Source organism: Calonectris borealis, chromosome 10, assembly GCF_964195595.1.
Source record: "Calonectris borealis chromosome 10, bCalBor7.hap1.2, whole genome shotgun sequence".
Classification (NCBI taxonomy): domain Eukaryota; kingdom Metazoa; phylum Chordata; class Aves; order Procellariiformes; family Procellariidae; genus Calonectris; species Calonectris borealis.
The window spans coordinates 23,846,143-23,863,811 of NC_134321.1; the positions used below are offsets into that span (position 1 = coordinate 23,846,143).

The 17,669-nt window shown below is 55.1% G+C and overlaps 2 protein-coding genes across 5 annotated transcripts; both read left to right on the plus strand.

The window, feature by feature from the left end:
- Window positions 1-31: 31 nt before the first annotated feature.
- On the plus strand, window positions 32-9,906 carry LOC142086400 (uncharacterized). 4 transcript variants are annotated; one of them, XM_075159436.1, is made up of 11 exons: window positions 518-1,031; window positions 3,734-3,895; window positions 5,693-5,764; window positions 5,847-5,918; window positions 6,389-6,460; window positions 6,611-6,688; window positions 6,780-6,878; window positions 7,735-7,842; window positions 8,240-8,302; window positions 8,745-8,931; window positions 9,437-9,906. In XM_075159436.1, exons 2-11 carry the CDS (start codon window positions 3,886-3,888, stop codon window positions 9,807-9,809), a joined length of 1,134 nt encoding a protein of 377 aa, XP_075015537.1. In that variant the 5' UTR covers window positions 518-1,031; window positions 3,734-3,885; the 3' UTR covers window positions 9,810-9,906. The 4 variants fall into 4 exon arrangements, 3 of the variants coding, with proteins under 3 accessions (XP_075015536.1, XP_075015538.1, XP_075015537.1); XM_075159435.1 differs by lacking the exon at window positions 3,734-3,895 and having other exon boundaries at window positions 32-598; XM_075159437.1 differs by lacking the exons at window positions 3,734-3,895; window positions 5,847-5,918; window positions 6,389-6,460 and having other exon boundaries at window positions 32-598.
- A 1,746-nt stretch (window positions 9,907-11,652) lies between these two features.
- Window positions 11,653-17,669, plus strand: LOC142086040 (uncharacterized). Its single transcript, XM_075158501.1, has 9 exons — window positions 11,653-12,684; window positions 13,054-13,125; window positions 13,208-13,279; window positions 13,975-14,052; window positions 14,144-14,242; window positions 15,099-15,206; window positions 15,604-15,663; window positions 16,813-16,915; window positions 17,243-17,669. The coding sequence occupies exons 1-9, from the start codon at window positions 12,588-12,590 to the stop codon at window positions 17,667-17,669; spliced, it is 1,116 nt and encodes a 371-aa protein (XP_075014602.1). The 5' UTR covers window positions 11,653-12,587.

Here is a 17,669-nt window from a genome sequence, read left to right on the forward strand (position 1 = left end):
CTGGATAGCGGGGAAAAGGTCGCCGCCCCCTCCGCCATTTATTTCAGGCGTCTTGGGTGGCCAGTCCTGAAATGGCGCCCCCGGCGGCCGCCCCGCCGCTTGCGCACTCGGTGGGGCTGAGGGAGCGCGGCCCCTCCCGTCCCTCCCCGCGCCGGGGCCGCTCCCCGTCCTCCTTCCCCCGCCTCGGCGGCGCCGCCTCTCCGCGGCGGTGCGGGTGCAGCAGCTGCCCAGAGGCCCGCGGCCTGGCCTTTCCCCCTCAGGAAGGCGCTGCGCGGCCCGGCCCGGGTGGCCTTGCGTTGCCAGGCCGGCCTGTGTGTTCTCCAGCCCGCCGTCGCTCGGGCTTTGGTTTGTAGCCTTAGGGCCAGCGGTGGCTCGGGTTTCTAGTACAGCCGTTAGCCCTGGTTGTCGTTAGCACGGTTACCTGACTTTAGATCCCCTTGGCCCATCGCCATTGCCCTTCTGGCAGCTTCCATGTTGTTTCTCATAAGCTGCTTAGACTGGAAATTGGTCAAAAGATTTGAAACTAGTGACAATGCGTACATCTTTCCAAACAGCGGCCATCCGGACTATCGTGTGGTGCCAAGTAGCGCAACACCAGGTAAATTGCAAATGCCAACTGTAGCCAGCATAGGTTAACCAGCATGGTCAACTGCAAGGTCTTCAGCGAGCTCCCCTGAGGGGGTGAGGAATAATGGTTCCAGATAAATGTGCTATATGTACTTGCAGTTTCTCTCCAGAGCTCTTGTTGGCCTCTCAGCATTGCAAGAGTGGCTTTTCTCCTTGGTATGGACAGCTTTTGTTTTCATTGTATTTTTGTAGTCAATTACGGTTAAATGAGCAACACAGCTGGAGTTTTAATTCCTTTGCTGATAGCATTCTCTGATGGATGATAATTTTGTTTAATTGGGGAGCAACCACTGAAAAGTTGTTTCTTCCTTTTTCCTTCCGTGCAATCCCAATGAGCTCTTGAAGTGATGAGTTTGTACTGTTCCTTGCTGTGAAGAAGAGTCTCTTTTCTACTAGCCACCCCTGTAAGTGATTCCTGTTTTCAAGTTACTGGCCTTTGCAGCTGGGTGAGATAAACCTCTAGCTCACTGTTGATGCTCTATTGTGAATTGTGTATTTTTGGCAAAGTCCGTCTGTACTTTACTCCCTGCCTCAGCAGTTGGGTTTTATCTTGTCCTACTTCAAAAGCAATCTGACTTGGAAGTGTTATGTTAGTGTGTTGTTACTTGATCAAAATACCTTTTTTGGTTATATTCCTGATTGATTTTTTTAATGTTTTGAGGATGCACAGGGGCTATAAGGCACATCAAAGTCTTTCAGAGGAGGAGAAGTGGTCCTTCAGCTTGTTAGTGTGTCTGCAACATCAGAGTCATTAGGACTAATGCAAGTTCAGGGAGGGAAATGCTGTGTTTAAAAACAAACTTCAAACGCAGACCTGTTTTTAGTGTCTCTTAATTTTCACAAGATCATTGAGATAGAAATACCTTAAAGAATGTGTGAATGTACAGAGTATTCTTGTCAGTCCTTCTTTGTAAGTAAGCTTTTCTGTTTTCTTCTTCTGAGAAATTTTAGAAATAATGAAACTATTGTGAGTTCTTAACAATTTTGTAAAAGTTTATGGAGTTTGAATGATGAAGTTCTTATGTGTGTGGTGTCCTGTCTTACTTCGCAAATAATGATTTTTATCACAAATGTGAGAAGGGAATGTGGAGCCTTGTTTTTGGTGATGAGAGCAAAGAACAAATTAAACAGTGACCCGACACCTGTCTGGGTAAGGCAGACATTTTGCATGTCAGACAAACTAAATCATGATGCCTCAACAGCTAAAAGGTGAACCCAAATGCAGTTTTCATTTCATGTGCAGGTGAAACTTCGTCAAATAAATTCGGCCGGGTGCTAAATTACTTTTTAATCTTTACTTTCAGGTGTAATTTGACTTATTTTCTGATGAATACAGAAGCTACAGCCCGTGTCAGGGTGAGAAACTTTTGTCAGGTGTCTGCCGGGTACAGCTGAGAAGCGCTTTGGTAGCTCCTGCACTTCCACTGTAGGTCACAAGATGGGGTGTGAATACCTAGAAAGATGTCTGTCCAAGTAACACGTTCAGCAGTGAAATACCATCTTACCATTGTATTTTGCTTAGGCACTGTGATAATTCTTGCTAGCACATAGACAGAATTTACTAGTTACTAAATGTTATTTTTCAGGAGTCATACTCAGGAAGGTTGTAAGAGGTATATGTAAATGCTGTCTATAGTGAGGATTGCTGGAGGGCTGGATTTGCCGGAGGAGCAGAGTGCTGTAATAAGGAAGTCAGTCCCAGCTATCAGATAAATGAGGAGGGATACAGAAGCATTTTTCAAAAATGAAGCATTCTGTAGATGACACATTTATTTTCAAGGCAGGAAATACTTGCTGAGTGACGGTGTTCTTTTGGGCCTGCGCTTTGCCAGATGCACGCTGATTCACTGGTGGCCGTTGCTCATTATACCTATAATTGGGAAGTGACATTGGTTTTGGCTTAGAGAAGAGAACAGTTCCACAGTGTGTCCAATCAGGCACCAGACAGTTGTTGGCATGACAAATTTTTCTTCGGAAAGTGAATTGTTTTATCACTTTTTGCCTACCTTAAGTCTTGTATTTTAATAAGAAATGCCAGCCCATCTCTTTTACTGGAAGGCACATAGTTGTGGATGTTTCGATAGCACTAATTATTTTAAAAGCAGATCAAGGGACGTTGAAACGACGTGTCTTGAAATGTAATATCCTAGGGAGAGTCTTCGGTCTTGCAAAGTAGCGCCAAATACTTCTGCTCACCTTACTCTCTATTTCTTTAGGACAGATAGGAATTGGAGAGTCTAAATCCTTTTCCTCATCTAAGAATGGATCACAGTGTAGAAAACGCTGAAAACAAAAACGGTGGGCAGATGCAGTTGGTATCAGTACAGAAGAAAATAAGTCACGTGTATAAACCACTTGTTATGATAAATCTGTCAGACAAAGTTCTTTGAAAAAAAGGGGTGATGTAGAAAAGCCGAGTTCTGGCCCAAACTGGTAGGTGCAATAAACCGGTGGTACGTTGCCACTGGCTGCTGTGGATTTCCTCGTACCGTACTTGAGCTTTGGTTGCACCAAGTGTAAAAGATCAGAAATGACAGTGAAGTTGTTCTGAGCATTTGACTTGCTAAGCATTGCTTAACTGCAGCAGCAAGTGATTACAAGCTGTGAATTAGCCATGTGAAGCTCACCTTCTGAACACAACATTCATTACAATTAAACAGCAGCTGAACAGCATCTTAGGGCAGCACCTTGGCAGGCTCTAAGTGAGAAGAAAGAGATAAGGGTGATAAAATTCTTGGTTGGTCCCAGTTCTGTTCATTCTGGGTAACAGTGAAAATGTCAGTACACGTGCCTGTACAAATTATACAAAATTAGATGGTCAAAATAGTAAAGATTTTAAAAGTGTGAAAAGACCTGGTAACATTGGGTCTGGAGGGAGTGTCTCAGCCTGGTGAATATGGAAGCGCATGGTCACATAGCACTGCAGGTGGTAAAACCTAGATTCCTGTTTTCTGTTTGCGTTTGGATTTTCTGTTATCTACTAATGTGCAAGTGACAGCTAAAGCTTTTCTCACAATTAGGGCATTCATATTTTTCCACCATTCCCATGTGAATACTGTAATTAAAAAAAAAAAGTTTGAACTTATGTTGCACCTTCTTTTCACAGAGACTGCTAATAAAAAACCATCACGAAGCTTGTGGGAACTTTCTTTGCACTTTCAATTAAATTCGCTTGAAAGTGGTCGGTGGGTTCGAAACGAATGAGGGGAAGAAGGATGGGCACATACACATACCTGGAAACCAGACTAAAAGCATCAAATGGAATTTGGTACGAGGACTGTGTCTCCCACTTCTTGCATTAAGCATGTGCAACCAGACAGGTTGAGAATAGAGTTGCTGGTGCATGTTCTCTCAAAATCATCTTGAGAGTGGTCAGGACAGCAAGTTTGGGGTCAGTTTTGTGCAAAACAAGTCGGGGATGCAATATCCGCTCTTTTTAGAATTGATTTTCGCATTCCACCGGTATGCCTGTCATCCCGCTTTCACGTGGGGTACCAGGGAGCTGTGGGGAAGTAGCAGCTTTTGGCCCCAGTCTCATCTGTTACCCTCATCAGCAAGGCCTGTGTTCGCACGAGGAGGCTTGGTACTGAGTGAGGGCATGCGGGGCTGATCCTATAAGCCTTCAGCGTCAGGGCTTTGATCACTACCACCCCCAGGCCTGATCTGAAATGGTATTTTAAAAGGAAAGCCTTCTACACATGGAACATAATAATCCCCCAGAATGCTATGGATCTCTTCTTACATTGTACCAGGAGTACTATTTGACATGTCCTGTGTTTGTTAGATTTCCAAAAAGGTAGTTCTGATACTACCAGAAGAGCCAAAAGGAAAACAAGCTGATAACTTTTTAAGTTTTCCGAAGTTAAAATGTGCAGAGATTGAGCAGACATTACCCTGAAAAGCAGAAATGCTTTTGTATTAATTAGCAAAGGAATGTAGAGAAACGATGTAAGGAAAAAAGTGGTAGGTAGGCTCTGTACCTGTCAAAAATTTGAAAGGTGCACTCATATGAATATATTTTGACTGTTCGGGAAAAAATATCAGGCAGATTACCAAATATATGAAGTGTTGTAGCCTAGCATTTATCATTTTAAAATAAATTATTTTGTAATTCCCTTAAGTAAGTATTAACCTAAGCTTAGTACATAGGTTTATATGGAATTAACTGTGTGTGGTTGTGGTTTACGGCTCAGATTTAGTGCTTAGGATGTGAATTACATTTCTCATAGAGAATAAACTTGAAGCTGTCAGGGTCCTAGGAAGGATTCACAGCACACGCTGTACACAGGCTCCTTTTCCCTGACACCTCTAAATCCACCCGGGTTTCACAGCCTGTATTACTCTGTCCTGGGCTACTCTTCTAGTAGCAGCTTCCCAACAGTTATTAATTTGTGGTGGTACAATGAAGCATGCAACAAAGCATATATACTAAATACCTCTCATTCTGTTTACCTTTCAAAGTGCCTTTCAGTTGTTTGATGGAATATATAGGCAGCACATATGACTAAGAAAGTAAGGCTAAATGTCAGGAGATAGTGCTTTAATTTATCCTGTGAGCAAATCTGTAAATTTTCACTAATGCTAGCGTTCACATTATTGCTGCAGTACGGGGGGGGCTGCATTTTCAAAATTATCTTGCTTGATGTCATTTGACTTCTCAAATTGTTGCAGTACTTCTTTGCAGAAGTGGTGAACAGGATTCTCCTCTGAAAAAACAAAGGCAGAACATTCGGATTGACGTGTCTCATCTCATGTCCAGCTTTTCGTCCACCAGTACTCCCAAGTCCTTCCCGGCAGGGCTGCTCTCAATCCCTTCAGAAAGCCCCAAGGGGCCGTATGTTGGTCCATCCGCTCCTCGAGGGCTGTTGCACATGGCCTGGAAGGAGTTTGGAGAGCTGCAAGGAGCCAGCCAAGGGGTCACCGGGCCCCTCTGCAGCTTTGGCAATCTCCACCTACCTCTGGCTCCCACGTTGTTACCTGACCCATTCCAGTGCCTGCAGGTCACTAAGGCAGAAGTGGGTCCCAACACGCAATGGAAACGTTTCTCATCTGTGCTTGTTTCTAGATGAGGGTGGTGGCGATGGTTTTCCAGCTTCTCGGCTGGATGCTGGTTTGGAGCCCTTGGGTCATCCTGGAGGTAAGTTCTCAATGTCCTTTTTCTTGAAACAAAAAACACTAACAATGTGGCAAGAGCTTATTCATGTGCAATTTTCTTTAAGATCCTCTTATAGTCAAAATTTTCCCAACTTCTTGGCCTGTTCCTGTCCTCGAGCCCGAGAGCAATCCCACAAGTAAGTGGGAGGAAGGAGCATTTACCTTTTAACCTTCGTTCCGTGTGAAATGCAAGTTCCTCTTCCTGTGGCTGATGCGCAGATATGGAGAAGAGCAGAGAGGGAACAGGTCGGGCTCAGTGACGTGCCTCGGGGCGCTTTGCCTTGCGAAGCTGTCTTTGCTGGCCCCTCGGAGCCTGAGCTGCTCCCGGTGCTGGCTGCCAAGCCAGCGGGCTCGTTGGGGTTGAGTTTAGAGCTGGTGTGAGCTCCGGGGAGTCCTTTCTCCCGGCAGCTCCGCGCGTGCTTCGTTTCGTCCCAGCATGGTGCCACTGCAGGCAGGCGGTAACTCTTTGCACCATGCTCCTGGGCGGAAGGGAGAGACGAGTGCCGTGGCGTAATCCCGTCTTTGGATTGCACTCACTGCCACTCCGAGCTGAAGAAGTATCTTGAGCCGTGTCACAGGAGCTCTTCCGTCCTGCGCTTCTTTGCAGACGTGCCCGCAGGCGAAGGTGGTCCAGCTTCCCGGATGGGTTCCAGGGCCGAGCCTCCGGGAGATGGCGTGGGTACGTCCTGGCTTTTTCCTCCCTTTGAGAGCTGCCAGCCGGGCGCCTCTGCGTGTGTGCCCGCTCCTTGCGTGATGCCCGTACCGCTTCTGCGATTCAGTTCTGCCGATGTGGATCACAATAGGTGACAGAAGCTTCTCTGGTGTTTAGTTACAGATGGGCCCGTCGGGAGGACTCTTCCAGCTCCTCAGCCGGATCCTGCGTTACAGCCCGGCTGGCGTCGCAGGGGTGAGTAGTCTGTCTTTACTGACCTCACAGGCTGTGCACTGGTTTTCCGTATTTTATTCCTGTGAAATTGAGCCAAACACTTTCTGTTAAGGTCCTTCAATAGCACAGTACCACGCTGAAGGAGGAAAAAAGTCCCCGGAGCCATCTCAAGTCCTAAGCAATATTCTGGAGGAACTGGAGAGAGCACACGGTGGGTATATTTCACTCTGCCTTAGCCGTGAGACTCGGCAACCGCAGGTTTTAGATCCACGTCTGGACACGCTGTAGCCTGCGCAGCGGGAAGGGATCGATCAGAGCCTCGCAGCAGCGACGCTGGGGTTCGTGCCTTGCAGGCACTGGCGAGCCACAGAGACGGTGCAGGGCCTCTGCTGCCAGTTGTGGTTCACGCCGAGTGCCAGGGGCAGCTGCTGCCCAGTTTCACCAGTACGGCTCAGAGCTGGTTTGTGCAGACGTCGGTAGGCAGATTTGAGGGCCTGGCGTGTGCTGAACTTGTGTTCACCTCACGCGCAGCACTGCTTGCCCACTGGGCCAGTTCCAGGCGGGAGCGAGGTCCCAGGCAGCGCTGGCTGCCCTCTCCTAGTGCTGGCAGGCGGGCGGAGATGCTGATTCGGCAGGCTTTTTGGCTTGTGCTCGATTTCCCGTCTGCAGACCGAGAGCTGGGATGGGACGAATGTGACTGTTGCTGGTGCTTACAGGGAAGGGCACGAGGGCCTTGCGGAGGAGCCCTTCTCAGCAGGGCTGTTTCCCCGGCTGGCCTGGCTGCAGCTTCTTCCCCTCCTCTTTGAGGGGAGGCATTTAGCATCACCTTGCAGTTGGCCAAAAATGCACTGCGTGCATTGCAAACCAGAAGGTCGCGTGCAGTTTCCTGGTCTCCCAGCAGGTCAGGCGAGGCTGTTGTTTGGAGTGGTGACCAGGCGCAGCCCCAAAAGCCCAGGCGTTTTTTCTAAACCTTACCAAGTCTTTGGGAAGTATTGCCTCCTGAAGATGCCGTCTCCCTGATGGGGAACGGTTCAATCTGATCCAACTGTCCCGCTTGCTTTCTCAAGAGATGGACCAAGAGGCTGTGCAGACAGAGGCATTTCCGGAAGGAAGCAGTGGCTCACTGCCAGTCTCTGCCGAAGAAACGGAGGCGATGCAAGCCACCGGCACGGCAGGTAAGTGCTGTCCTGTGGTCAGGCGGTGTCACCCAGCAGGATCAGTGTGTGTCAGCAGGCTCTTCCCCCAGTGCCCGCTCTTGCATGTCATGTCAGCAGCCAAAGCTGAAAGTGTTTTGGGTTCGAGGCATCTGGACCACGTTCCGCAGATGAGGGGAAATGTGACTCTGGCACGAATGCACCTCCCGCTGTAGCTGCATCCCAGAGCTCACCCTGAGTCCCTCGAGGCCCAAGGCACAAGAGCAGCACAGAGCGGGATCCCTCCCGTCAGCTGAGGTCCAGAGCCATGCCCTGACTCCCCGATCCAGCAGGGGCTTAGAGGGAACCTCCCCGTCCTCCTGCATCCTCTGTGCCTGAGCCGTGCTGAGGCTTCTCCTGTCCTCTCTCCTTTTGGCAGTGCTCTCAAAGTCCGGAGAAGACCACCACAGCCACATACACAAATTTTTTCGAGCGGATTCAGGTACTGAGCAGTCTTGCTGGGGTCCCTAAGTGGGAGACGCGTCCCAAAGCCTGGGAGCACCTGCAAGCGGTGCCCGTGCTGCAGAAAAGGCAGAAGGGGAGAGCAAGGCTCAGGTGTCTCCTGAGAGGGCCCCACTCCGTCCCCTCGGGGTGTGGGAGCTGGCCGGGGGGGAGGGAGAGTTGGGGGTGGCACTCCCTGCCACTGGGGTGGTTTTTGTCCGTGTCCCTCGAGGGAGCGACGGGTCCAGCAGCTGCGCTCCCCGCCGTGCTCCCCTTCTGGCTGCCTGACCTTTGTTCGGTGGGACAAGCTGTCCCAAAGGGTGGGAGCGTGCCTGCAGGCACCAGCGCTGGGGGGAAACAGAGAACTTCCTGGCCATGTCAGACGTGCTGCAAGCTTACCAGAGGTGCACAGGACGGACTAACGTCCCGAATTGCTCCTCCAGATGCAACTGCTCCTCCGGTCGGCGAGACAACCACAAGGGACTGCCATCCCCAGAGGCCCGCAAGTGGTTTCTGTCCCCAAGATGTGCGAAGGCGCTGTATGATAGGCACAGCAGCAACTGTGATTTCCCTGCCACTTATGATACTGTTGTGCTGTGTCGTCATCCAACGGCGGAGGAAGAGAAAACAGTGAGTCTTTGATTTCCCCCCACTGCTTCCTTCGATGGCTGCTCGTAGCCACGAAGCATTTCTAGTCAGGCTGCTGTGGAGTGGCGAGTTAGTGGCTGGCCAGAAAACTCTGCTGAGGTTTCTGCTGCTGTCAGATGCTTTGATTGGCCTCTTAATTCCTGGGCCTGCTTCTCGGGAGCCCGCTCTGACTGGAGCCAGCGTTAGCTCAAACTGGCCCTGCCTGGACAAGTGACGGGCACAGGCAAAGCCAGGTCAGGACGAGGAAGAGCGGGGAATGAGGTTGCCCGGAAAGCCAGACGCGCACTAGCGCCCGCTCCTGAGCAGTGAGCCTGCCCGCAGGAGTCCCCCTGCTCGGCGCTGCCAGGGGGTGCAGGGTGCCCCTGGCCACGGTGTGCCAGCAGCTCAGCCCGTGGTGGTGAGCCTTGCCAGCGCCGGGCCGTGCTGGGAGGAGAGTCCCTGTCCCCCACCTGCAGCCGAGGGCCTCAGCAGCCTCCTCTCTCCACAGGCGCCTCTCTGCAGCCGAGGGAGCCCAGCGGGAAACCGGCGGCTACCCCTCGCGCCCGGACAGCCGGACCAGCCGCCCCCGCACCCCTGAGAGCGGGACCCAACACCAGGAGCTGCCGTTCCGGACTGGAAAACCGCCGCGCCCGCCCTCCCCACGGCCTCCGCGCCCCCCGAGCCCGTCCCCGGCCGCTCTGAAACGCTGGAACCAGTCGAGTCGCCCCCAGACACAGCCAAATCAGCCCCCGCCACCCCCCAGCCTGCCCCCACCTGCCCTGCAGCGCTGGCACCAGCCCAGTCCCCTCCAGGCGCGGCTCCAACCGAAACGGCCCCCGCGCCCCCCGAGCCCCCTGGCCAGGCCCTCCGGCAAGGGCTGATAGGCGGCCCCGCCGGGGCAGGGGTTGGGGGTGCGCCAACAGAACCCCCACCGGGGGGTCAGCCGTTTCTCCAAATAAAGAGGGACAGAGCTGCGGCACAAGCGTCCGGGTGGTACCTACAGCACACCCCGAGGGGCACCAGCGCTGGCTGAGCTCCGCGCCCGGGCGCAGCCGGGGGTGCCCACGGTGTCGGCCCGCAGGAGCCGGGCACGGGGCTCCTCCGACCGCGGCGGGGCCCCGCGGGGCTGGGGGCGCCCACGGCCATGGCCAGCAACAGGCAGCGACACCATCCTGAGGGACACACGGTGCGGGCGGCAGTGACAGGAGCCCGACCCGGCCCCGGCTCCTCCGAGAAGGCTGCCCGAGATGATTTTTCTCTCTTGGAGGAAGCTGTCTCCTCCGGGACCCACTCGAGACTCCTCCCGGCACCTCCCGGAGCCTTTTGACCTTCTCTTATAGGGACCAGAGATCCCGGGTAGGAGCCTGCCCGGCCCGCAGCGTAGAGCGCGGCTGGTCCCGGCGCAGGGCGGCGTCTCCTGAGGCGGGAAACGCCGGGGCAGCGGAGGGACCGGCTGGGCGCCGACAGCTCTCGCGAGAGACGCCGGGGAGGCCTGGGCGTTGCCAGGGCAACGGCGCGAGGTTTAACCGCGGTGTAACGGGACCGAGAGGCCGGTCGCTGAGAGGGAGCCGCTCCGGGGCCGGCCCGGCCCGCGGCCTGAGCGGCGGGTCTCGGCGGGCCACCCCCGCACCGATAAAAAGCCTGGGCAGCGCTACCGGCCAGAGCGGGCAACCGGCGTGGCGCGGCGGTTCTGTGGAAAGGACTGCAGCAGGATCCTCTGGCCGTGGACCTCCTCACATGGGATACCCAGGAAAAGAGGGAAGCCACCAGGAGCATCTCCAGGGACACAAGCCTGACAAGCAAATGTACTGGAGGCCAAACAAAGGTCCTCGCTAATTAATGGGCCCTTGATGGGCCCTAACTGATGGGCCATCACCAACTGAGGTGCTGCAAAGTATCTCCCCATCTGGGTGCTGAGCCTCCTCTCAAGAGGCTCCCTGAGCGAGGCTTTTACTGCCTTGGGAGTAGCAAAGTGGTGGCCACCCCACTGCTTGAACAGCCTGTTGAAAGGCTGCCTGAAGCACTCCTAAGAGTCCAGCTGTGTTCCGTTCACTACAAATACGACGTGGCGTGTTACTCCTTGTGAGAGCTGTTGTCCTCCAGCGAAGAGACGGGGCATACCTGCCCCTTCAAATTAAAACAAAAGCCTCCTAACTACGAGATGTGGCATCTGCCCAGCTTCCACAGGGAACGTAGGATCACTCCTCCTTACCCTCCTGCACAGGGGGCAGTGGAAAAACCCGTTGATGTGGTGACAGTTTTGGTTGTGATTTGCTATGGGCATTGTGCAGGCATTTTACATGAACTGGCCTCAATTATTCATCTTGAGCGTAAATGCGATAATGTACCGAAAAGTGGTTTTCTTATTACTTTAACTGTTGTAGTATTTGAGATACTGCATAATAATCCAAGTTATAATCCAAGTACTTTGATCAAAAGATGTCTGAAGTCAGCAAAAAAATCGATAACTCTGCAAAATCCATTAGCTTCAGATAAGTTATTGTTAAAAGAGCACAGGGTATGTAGAATGTTAAATCTCACCAATGGAGAATGCTGCCTCACCATACACAACACAACCAGCACCACAGAAGAAGCACGAAAGAACATGAAAGAGGTCTCGGAACAGACCGGAGACCTTTTCCAGGCAATGCAGCCGAAGGATGGCTTTAATGGCTGGAGCCCTGGATCTTGGTTCACCTCTCTCCTGAATCCAGCCAATTCCTCACCCAACGGACAGTCCATCCATCAGATCCGTAACTCTCCAATTTAGAGAGAAGGAGATTGTGGGGGACCCTGTCTTAAGGCCTTGCAGAAGTCCAGATAGATGACACCCATAGCTCTTCCCTTGTTCACTGATGTAGTCACTCCATCACAGAAGGCCACTACGTTGGTCAGGCAGCGTATACCCACCGTGTGCCTTCTCGAGGTTTCCTTTTGAACGTCAAATAATTTAAGACAATATTTTTTCTGCTTTATTGATTGACTTTGCTCTTTGAGGTCCCTGACGCGAAGTATTCCCTTAAATTTCACATGAAGAAGAAACAGAAAAGTAGAGGCTTCATCTTTCCCATAAAACAAAAGAGACTCGTTAGCCCTGCGGTCCCCCAAGGCGCCAAACTGGGCTCCAGCCTGGAAGCTGCCTACAGGAGGGCGTCTTACACTTGTCTCGAGACTGAAATCACTCTTCAGCCTCACGAGTTGTTGCTAACAGACCCGAGGATCTCAGAAATCCCTTGGCTGTGGTTTCCTGTTGGTCTGGGGGCACTGTGAGCCCCTCGCTGCCCTGTGACAGTGCCCAGAAACAGGGCAGAGCTGTGGGCTCAGCCCCGTGTGGGACTGTGTCCCAGCCCTTGGACGGAGCTGCCCGACGGGACGTGCTCCCCTCCCCGGGGGGGCAGCCCCCTGGCTGTGCTCCAGCGGCTCTCCACGAGCACCCCGAGAGCCGTCCCCAAGCAGCCGTGGCCCGGCTGTGAGGTCACAAGTGGGGCTGTGAGGTCACAGAGCCCCGTGATGCCGCACCAGCCATAAGCACCGACTGCTCAGCCCCCGGCCCCGACTGCAGCAGCAGCAGCAGCAGCGGCGACAGCAGCAGCAGCAGCAGCAGCAGCAGCAGCAGCAGCAGCAGCAGCAGCAGCAGCGTGGTGCGAACGCAGGGGACCATGGCCCCTGTCCGCCGCTTCTTCCTCGTCCTCCTCCTCCTGGTGGCCCTGCATGCCAGGGCTGCTGGGGCCGCTCCGTGGCGAGTGCGGGGAGCAGGTAAGTGGGCGGCGCTGGTGCAGCCTTTCCCGGGCTCTTCTCCCCAAGAAGCGTGGATGGTGGTTTTTCCCTCCAGCGCTTTAGCGAGGGCTTCCTCTGTGTGCGACAGCTCTCCCGGTAAGAAAGCCCCAAGGGGCCCTATGTTGGTCCATCCGCTCCTCGAGGGCTGTTGCACATGGCCTGGAAGGAGTTTGGAGAGCTGCAAGGAGCCAGGCAAGGGGTCACCGGGCCCCTCTGCAGCTTTGGCAATCTCCACCTACCTCTGGCTCCCACGTTGTTACCTGACCCATTCCAGTGCCTGCAGGTCACTAAGGCAGAAGTGGGTCCCAACACGCAATGGAAACGTTTCCCATTTGTGCTTGCTTTTAGATGAGGGTGGTGGCAATGGTTTTCCAGCTTCTCGGTTGGATGTTGGTTTGGAGCCCTTGGGGCATCCTGGAGGTAAGTTCTCAATGTCCTTTTTCTTGAAACAAAAAACATTGACAATGTGGGAAGAGCTTATTCACGTGCAATTTTCCTTAAGATCCTCTCACGGTTGACGGCTTCCCAACTTCTTGGCCTGTTCCTGTCCTCGAGCCCGAGAGCAATCCCACAGGTAAGTCAGTGGGAGGAAGGAGCATTTACCTTTTAATCTTCTTTCCGTGTGAAATGCAAGTTGCTCTTCCTGTGGCTGATGCGCAGATATGGAGAAGAGCAGAGAGGGAACAGGTCGGGCTCAGTGACGTGCCTCGGGGCGCTTTGCCTTGCGAAGCTGTCTTTGCTGGCCCCTCGGAGCCTGAGCTGCTCCCGGTGCTGGCTGCCAAGCCAGCGGGCTCGTTGGGGTTGAGTTTAGAGCTGGTGTGAGCTCCGGGGAGTCCTTTCTCCCGGCAGCTCCGCACGTGCTTCGTTTCGTCCCAGCATGGTGCCACTGCAGGCAGGCGGTAACTCTTTGCACCATGCTCCTGGGCGGAAGGGAGAGACGAGTGCCGTGGCGTAATCCCGTCTTTGGATTGCACTCACTGCCACTCCGAGCTGAAGAAGCATCTTGAGCCGTGTCAGGGACCTGTTCTGTCCTGCGCTTCTTTGCAGACGTGCCCGCAGGCGAAGGTGGTCCAGCTTCCCAGCTCGGTTCCAGGGCCGAGCCTCTGGGAGATGGCATGGCTACGTCCTGGCTTTTTCCTCCCTTTGAGAGCTGCCAGCCGGGCGCCTCTGCGTGTGTGCCCGCTCCTTGCGTGATGCCCTTACCGCTTCTGCGATTCAGTTCTGCCGATGTGCATCACAATAGGTGACAGAAGCTTCTCTGGTGTTTAGTTACAGATGGGCCCGTCGGGAGGACTCTTCCAGCTCCTCAGCCGGATCCTGCGTTACAGCCCGGCTGGCGTCGTAGGGGTGAGTAGTCTGTCTTTACTGACCTCACAGGCTGTGCACTGGTTTTCCGTATTTTATTCATGTGAAATTGAGCCAAACACTTTCTGTTAAGGTCCTTCAATAGCACAGTACCACGCTGAAGGAGGAAAAAAGTCCCCGGAGACATCTGAAGTCCTATTGCAAATACTGTTGGACGTGGAGAGAGGATACGGTGGGTATATTTCACTCTGCCTTAGCCGTGAGACTCGGCAACCGCAGGTTTTAGATCCACGTCTGGACACGCTGTAGCCTGCGCAGCGGGAAGGGATCGATCAGAGCCTCGCAGCAGCGACGCTGGGGTTCGTGCCTTGCAGGCACTGGCGAGCCACAGAGACGGTGCAGGGCCTCTGCTGCCAGTTGTGGTTCACGCCGAGTGCCAGGGGCAGCTGCTGCCCAGTTTCACCAGTACGGCTCAGAGCTGGTTTGTGCAGACGTCGGTAGGCAGATTTGAGGGCCTGGCGTGTGCTGAACTTGTGTTCACCTCACGCGCAGCACTGCTTGCCCACTGGGCCAGTTCCAGGCGGGAGCGAGGTCCCAGGCAGCGCTGGCTGCCCTCTCCTAGTGCTGGCAGGCGGGCGGAGATGCTGATTCGGCAGGCTTTTTGGCTTGTGCTCGATTTCCCGTCTGCAGACCGAGAGCTGGGATGGGACGAATGTGACTGTTGCTGGTGCTTACAGGGAAGGGCACGAGGGCCTTGCGGAGGAGCCCTTCTCAGCAGGGCTGTTTCCCCGGCTGGCCTGGCTGCAGCTTCTTCCCCTCCTCTTTGAGGGGAGGCATTTAGCATCACCTTGCAGTTGGCCAAAAATGCACTGCGTGCATTGCAAACCAGAAGGTCGCGTGCAGTTTCCTGGTCTCCCAGCAGGTCAGGCGAGGCTGTTGTTTGGAGTGGTGACCAGGCGCAGCCCCAAAAGCCCAGGCGTTTTTTCTAAACCTTACCAAGTCTTTGGGAAGTATTGCCTCCTGAAGATGCCGTCTCCCTGATGGGGAACGGTTCGATCTGATCCAACTGTCCCGCTTGCTTTCTCAAGAGATGGACCAAGAGGCTGTGCAGACAGAGGCGTTTCCGGAAGGAAGCAGTGGCTCACTGCCAGTCTCTGCCGAAGAAACGGAGGCGATGCAAGCCACCGGCACGGCAGGTAAGTGCTGTCCCGTGGTCAGGCGGTGTCACCCAGCAGGATCAGTGTGTGTCAGCAGGCTCTTCCCCCAGTGCCCGCTCTTGCATGTCATGTCAGCAGCCAAAGCTGAAAGTGTTTTGGGTTCGAGGCATCTGGACCACGTTCCGCAGATGAGGGGAAATGTGACTCTGGCACGAATGCACCTCCCGCTGTAGCTGCATCCCAGAGCTCGCCCTGAGTCCCTCGAGGCCCAAGGCACAAGAGCAGCACAGAGCGGGATCCCTCCCGTCAGCTGAGGTCCAGAGCCATGCCCTGACTCCCCGATCCAGCAGGGGCTTAGAGGGAACCTCCCCGTCCTCCTGCATCCTCTGTGCCTGAGCCGTGCTGAGGCTTCTCCTGTCCTCTCTTCTTTTGGCAGTGCTCTCAAATTCCGGAGAAGACCACGGCAATGTGCATGATTTTTTTCGAGCGGACTCAGGTACTGAGCAGTCTTGCTGGGGTCCCTAAGTGGGAGACACGTCCCGAAGCCTGGGAGCACCTGCAAGCGGTGCCCGTGCTGCAGAAAAGGCAGAAGGGGAGAGCAAGGCTCAGGTGTCTCCTGAGAGGGCCCCACTCCGTCCCCTCGGGGTGTGGGAGCTGGCCGGGGGGGAGGGAGAGTTGGGGGTGGCACTCCCTGCCGCAGGGGTGGTTTTTGTCTGTGTCCCTCGAGGGAGCGACGGGTCCAGCAGCTGCGCTCCCCACCGTGCTCCCCTTCTGGCTGCCTGACTTTTGTTCGGTGGGACAAGCTGTCCCAAAGGGTGGGAGCGTGCCTGCAGGCACCAGCGCTGGGGGGAAACAGAGAACTTCCTGGCCATGTCAGACGTGCTGCAAGCTTACCAGAGGTGCACAGGACGGACTAACGTCCCGAATTGCTCCTCCAGATGCAACTGCTCCTCCGGTCGGCGAGACAACCACAAGGGACTGCTATCCCCAGAGGCCCGCAAGCGGTTTTGGTCTCGAATATATGCGAAAGAACTGCGTGTTAGGCACAGCAGCAGCCGTGATCTCCATGGCACTTACGATACTGTCGTGCTGTGTCGTCATCTATCGGCGGAGGAAGAGAAAACAGTGAGTCTTTGATTTCCCCCCCACTGCTTCCTTCGATGGCTGCTCGTAGCCACGAAGCATTTCTAGTCAGGCTGCTGTGGAGTGGCGAGTTAGTGGCTGGCCAGAAAACTCTGCTGAGGTTTCTGCTGCTGTCAGATGCTTTGATTGGCCTCTTAATTCCTGGGCCTGCTTCTCGGGAGCCCGCTCTGACTGGAGCCAGCGTTAGCTCAAACTGGCCCTGCCTGGACAAGTGACGGGCACAGGCAAAGCCAGGTCAGGACGAGGAAGAGCGGGGAATGAGGTTGCCCGGAAAGCCAGACGCGCACTAGCGCCCGCTCCTGAGCAGTGAGCCTGCCCGCAGGAGTCCCCCTGCTCGGCGCTGCCAGGGGGTGCAGGGTGCCCCTGGCCACGGTGTGCCAGCAGCTCAGCCCGTGGTGGTGAGCCTTGCCAGCTCCGGGCTGTGCTGGGAGGAGAGTCCCTGTCCCCCACCTGCAGCCGAGGGCCTCAGCAGCCTCCTCTCTCCACAGGCGCCTCTCTGCAGCCGAGGGAGCCCAGCAGGAAACCGGCGGCTACCCCTCGCGCCCGGACAGCCGGACCAGCCGCCCCCGCACCCCTGAGAGCGGCACCCAACGCCAGGAGCTGCCGTTCGTGCCTGAAAAAACCGGCGCACCTGACCTCCCCATGGCCCCCGCACCCCCTGAGCTCGTCCCCGGCCGCCCAGCAACACTGGAACCAGTCCAGTCCCCTCCAGGCCCAGCCGAATCAGCCCCTGCCCCCACCTGCCCTGCAGCGCTGGCACCAGCCCAGTCCCCTCCAGGTGCGGCCCCAAGCGAAACGGCCCCACGCCCCCCGAGCCGGCTGGCCAGGCCCTCCGGCAAGGGCTGGAGGTGGCCCCGCTGGGGCAGGGGTTGAGGTTGCGCCGACAGAACCCCCACCGACAGCTTCGGGGTCAGCCCTTTCTCAAAATAAAGAGGGACAGAGCTGCGGCACAAGCGTCCGGGTGGTACCTACAGCACACCCCAAAGGGCACCAGCGCTGGCTCAGCTCTGCGCCCGGGCGCAGCCGGGGGTGCCCACGGTGTCGGCCCGCAGGAGCCGGGCACGGGGCTCCTCCGACCAGCGGCGGGGCCCCGCGGGGCTGGGGGCGCCCACGGCCATGGCCAGCAACAGGCAGCGACACCATCCTGACGGACACACGGTGCGGGCGGCAGTGACGGGAGCCCGACCCGGCCCGTCGCACGGACTGGTGAGGGATCATTTGCTGCAGCGGGATGCTCTGGCCATGGACCTCCTCACATGGGATACCCAGGAAAAGAGGGAAGCCACCAAGAGCATCTCCAGGGACACAAGCCTGACAAGCAAATGTACTGGAGGCCAAACAAAGGTCCTCGCTAATTAA

What these genes read in the sequence shown, in the direction of transcription:
- LOC142086400 (XM_075159435.1), top strand. Translation starts at nt 472, where the DNA reads ATGTTGTTTCTCATAAGCTGCTTAGACTGGAAATTGGTCAAAAGATTT. An exon ending in GCCTCCGGGAGATGGCGTGG is followed by an intron (nt 6,461 to 6,610) that starts GTACGTCCTGGC and finishes TCTGGTGTTTAG; the next exon opens with TTACAGATGGGCCCGTCGGG. An exon ending in GCCCGGCTGGCGTCGCAGGG is followed by an intron (nt 6,689 to 6,779) that starts GTGAGTAGTCTG and finishes CTTTCTGTTAAG; the next exon opens with GTCCTTCAATAGCACAGTAC.
- LOC142086040 (XM_075158501.1), top strand. Translation starts at nt 12,588, where the DNA reads ATGGCCCCTGTCCGCCGCTTCTTCCTCGTCCTCCTCCTCCTGGTGGCC. An exon ending in GCCCGGCTGGCGTCGTAGGG is followed by an intron (nt 14,053 to 14,143) that starts GTGAGTAGTCTG and finishes CTTTCTGTTAAG; the next exon opens with GTCCTTCAATAGCACAGTAC. An exon ending in GGACGTGGAGAGAGGATACG is followed by an intron (nt 14,243 to 15,098) that starts GTGGGTATATTT and finishes TGCTTTCTCAAG; the next exon opens with AGATGGACCAAGAGGCTGTG.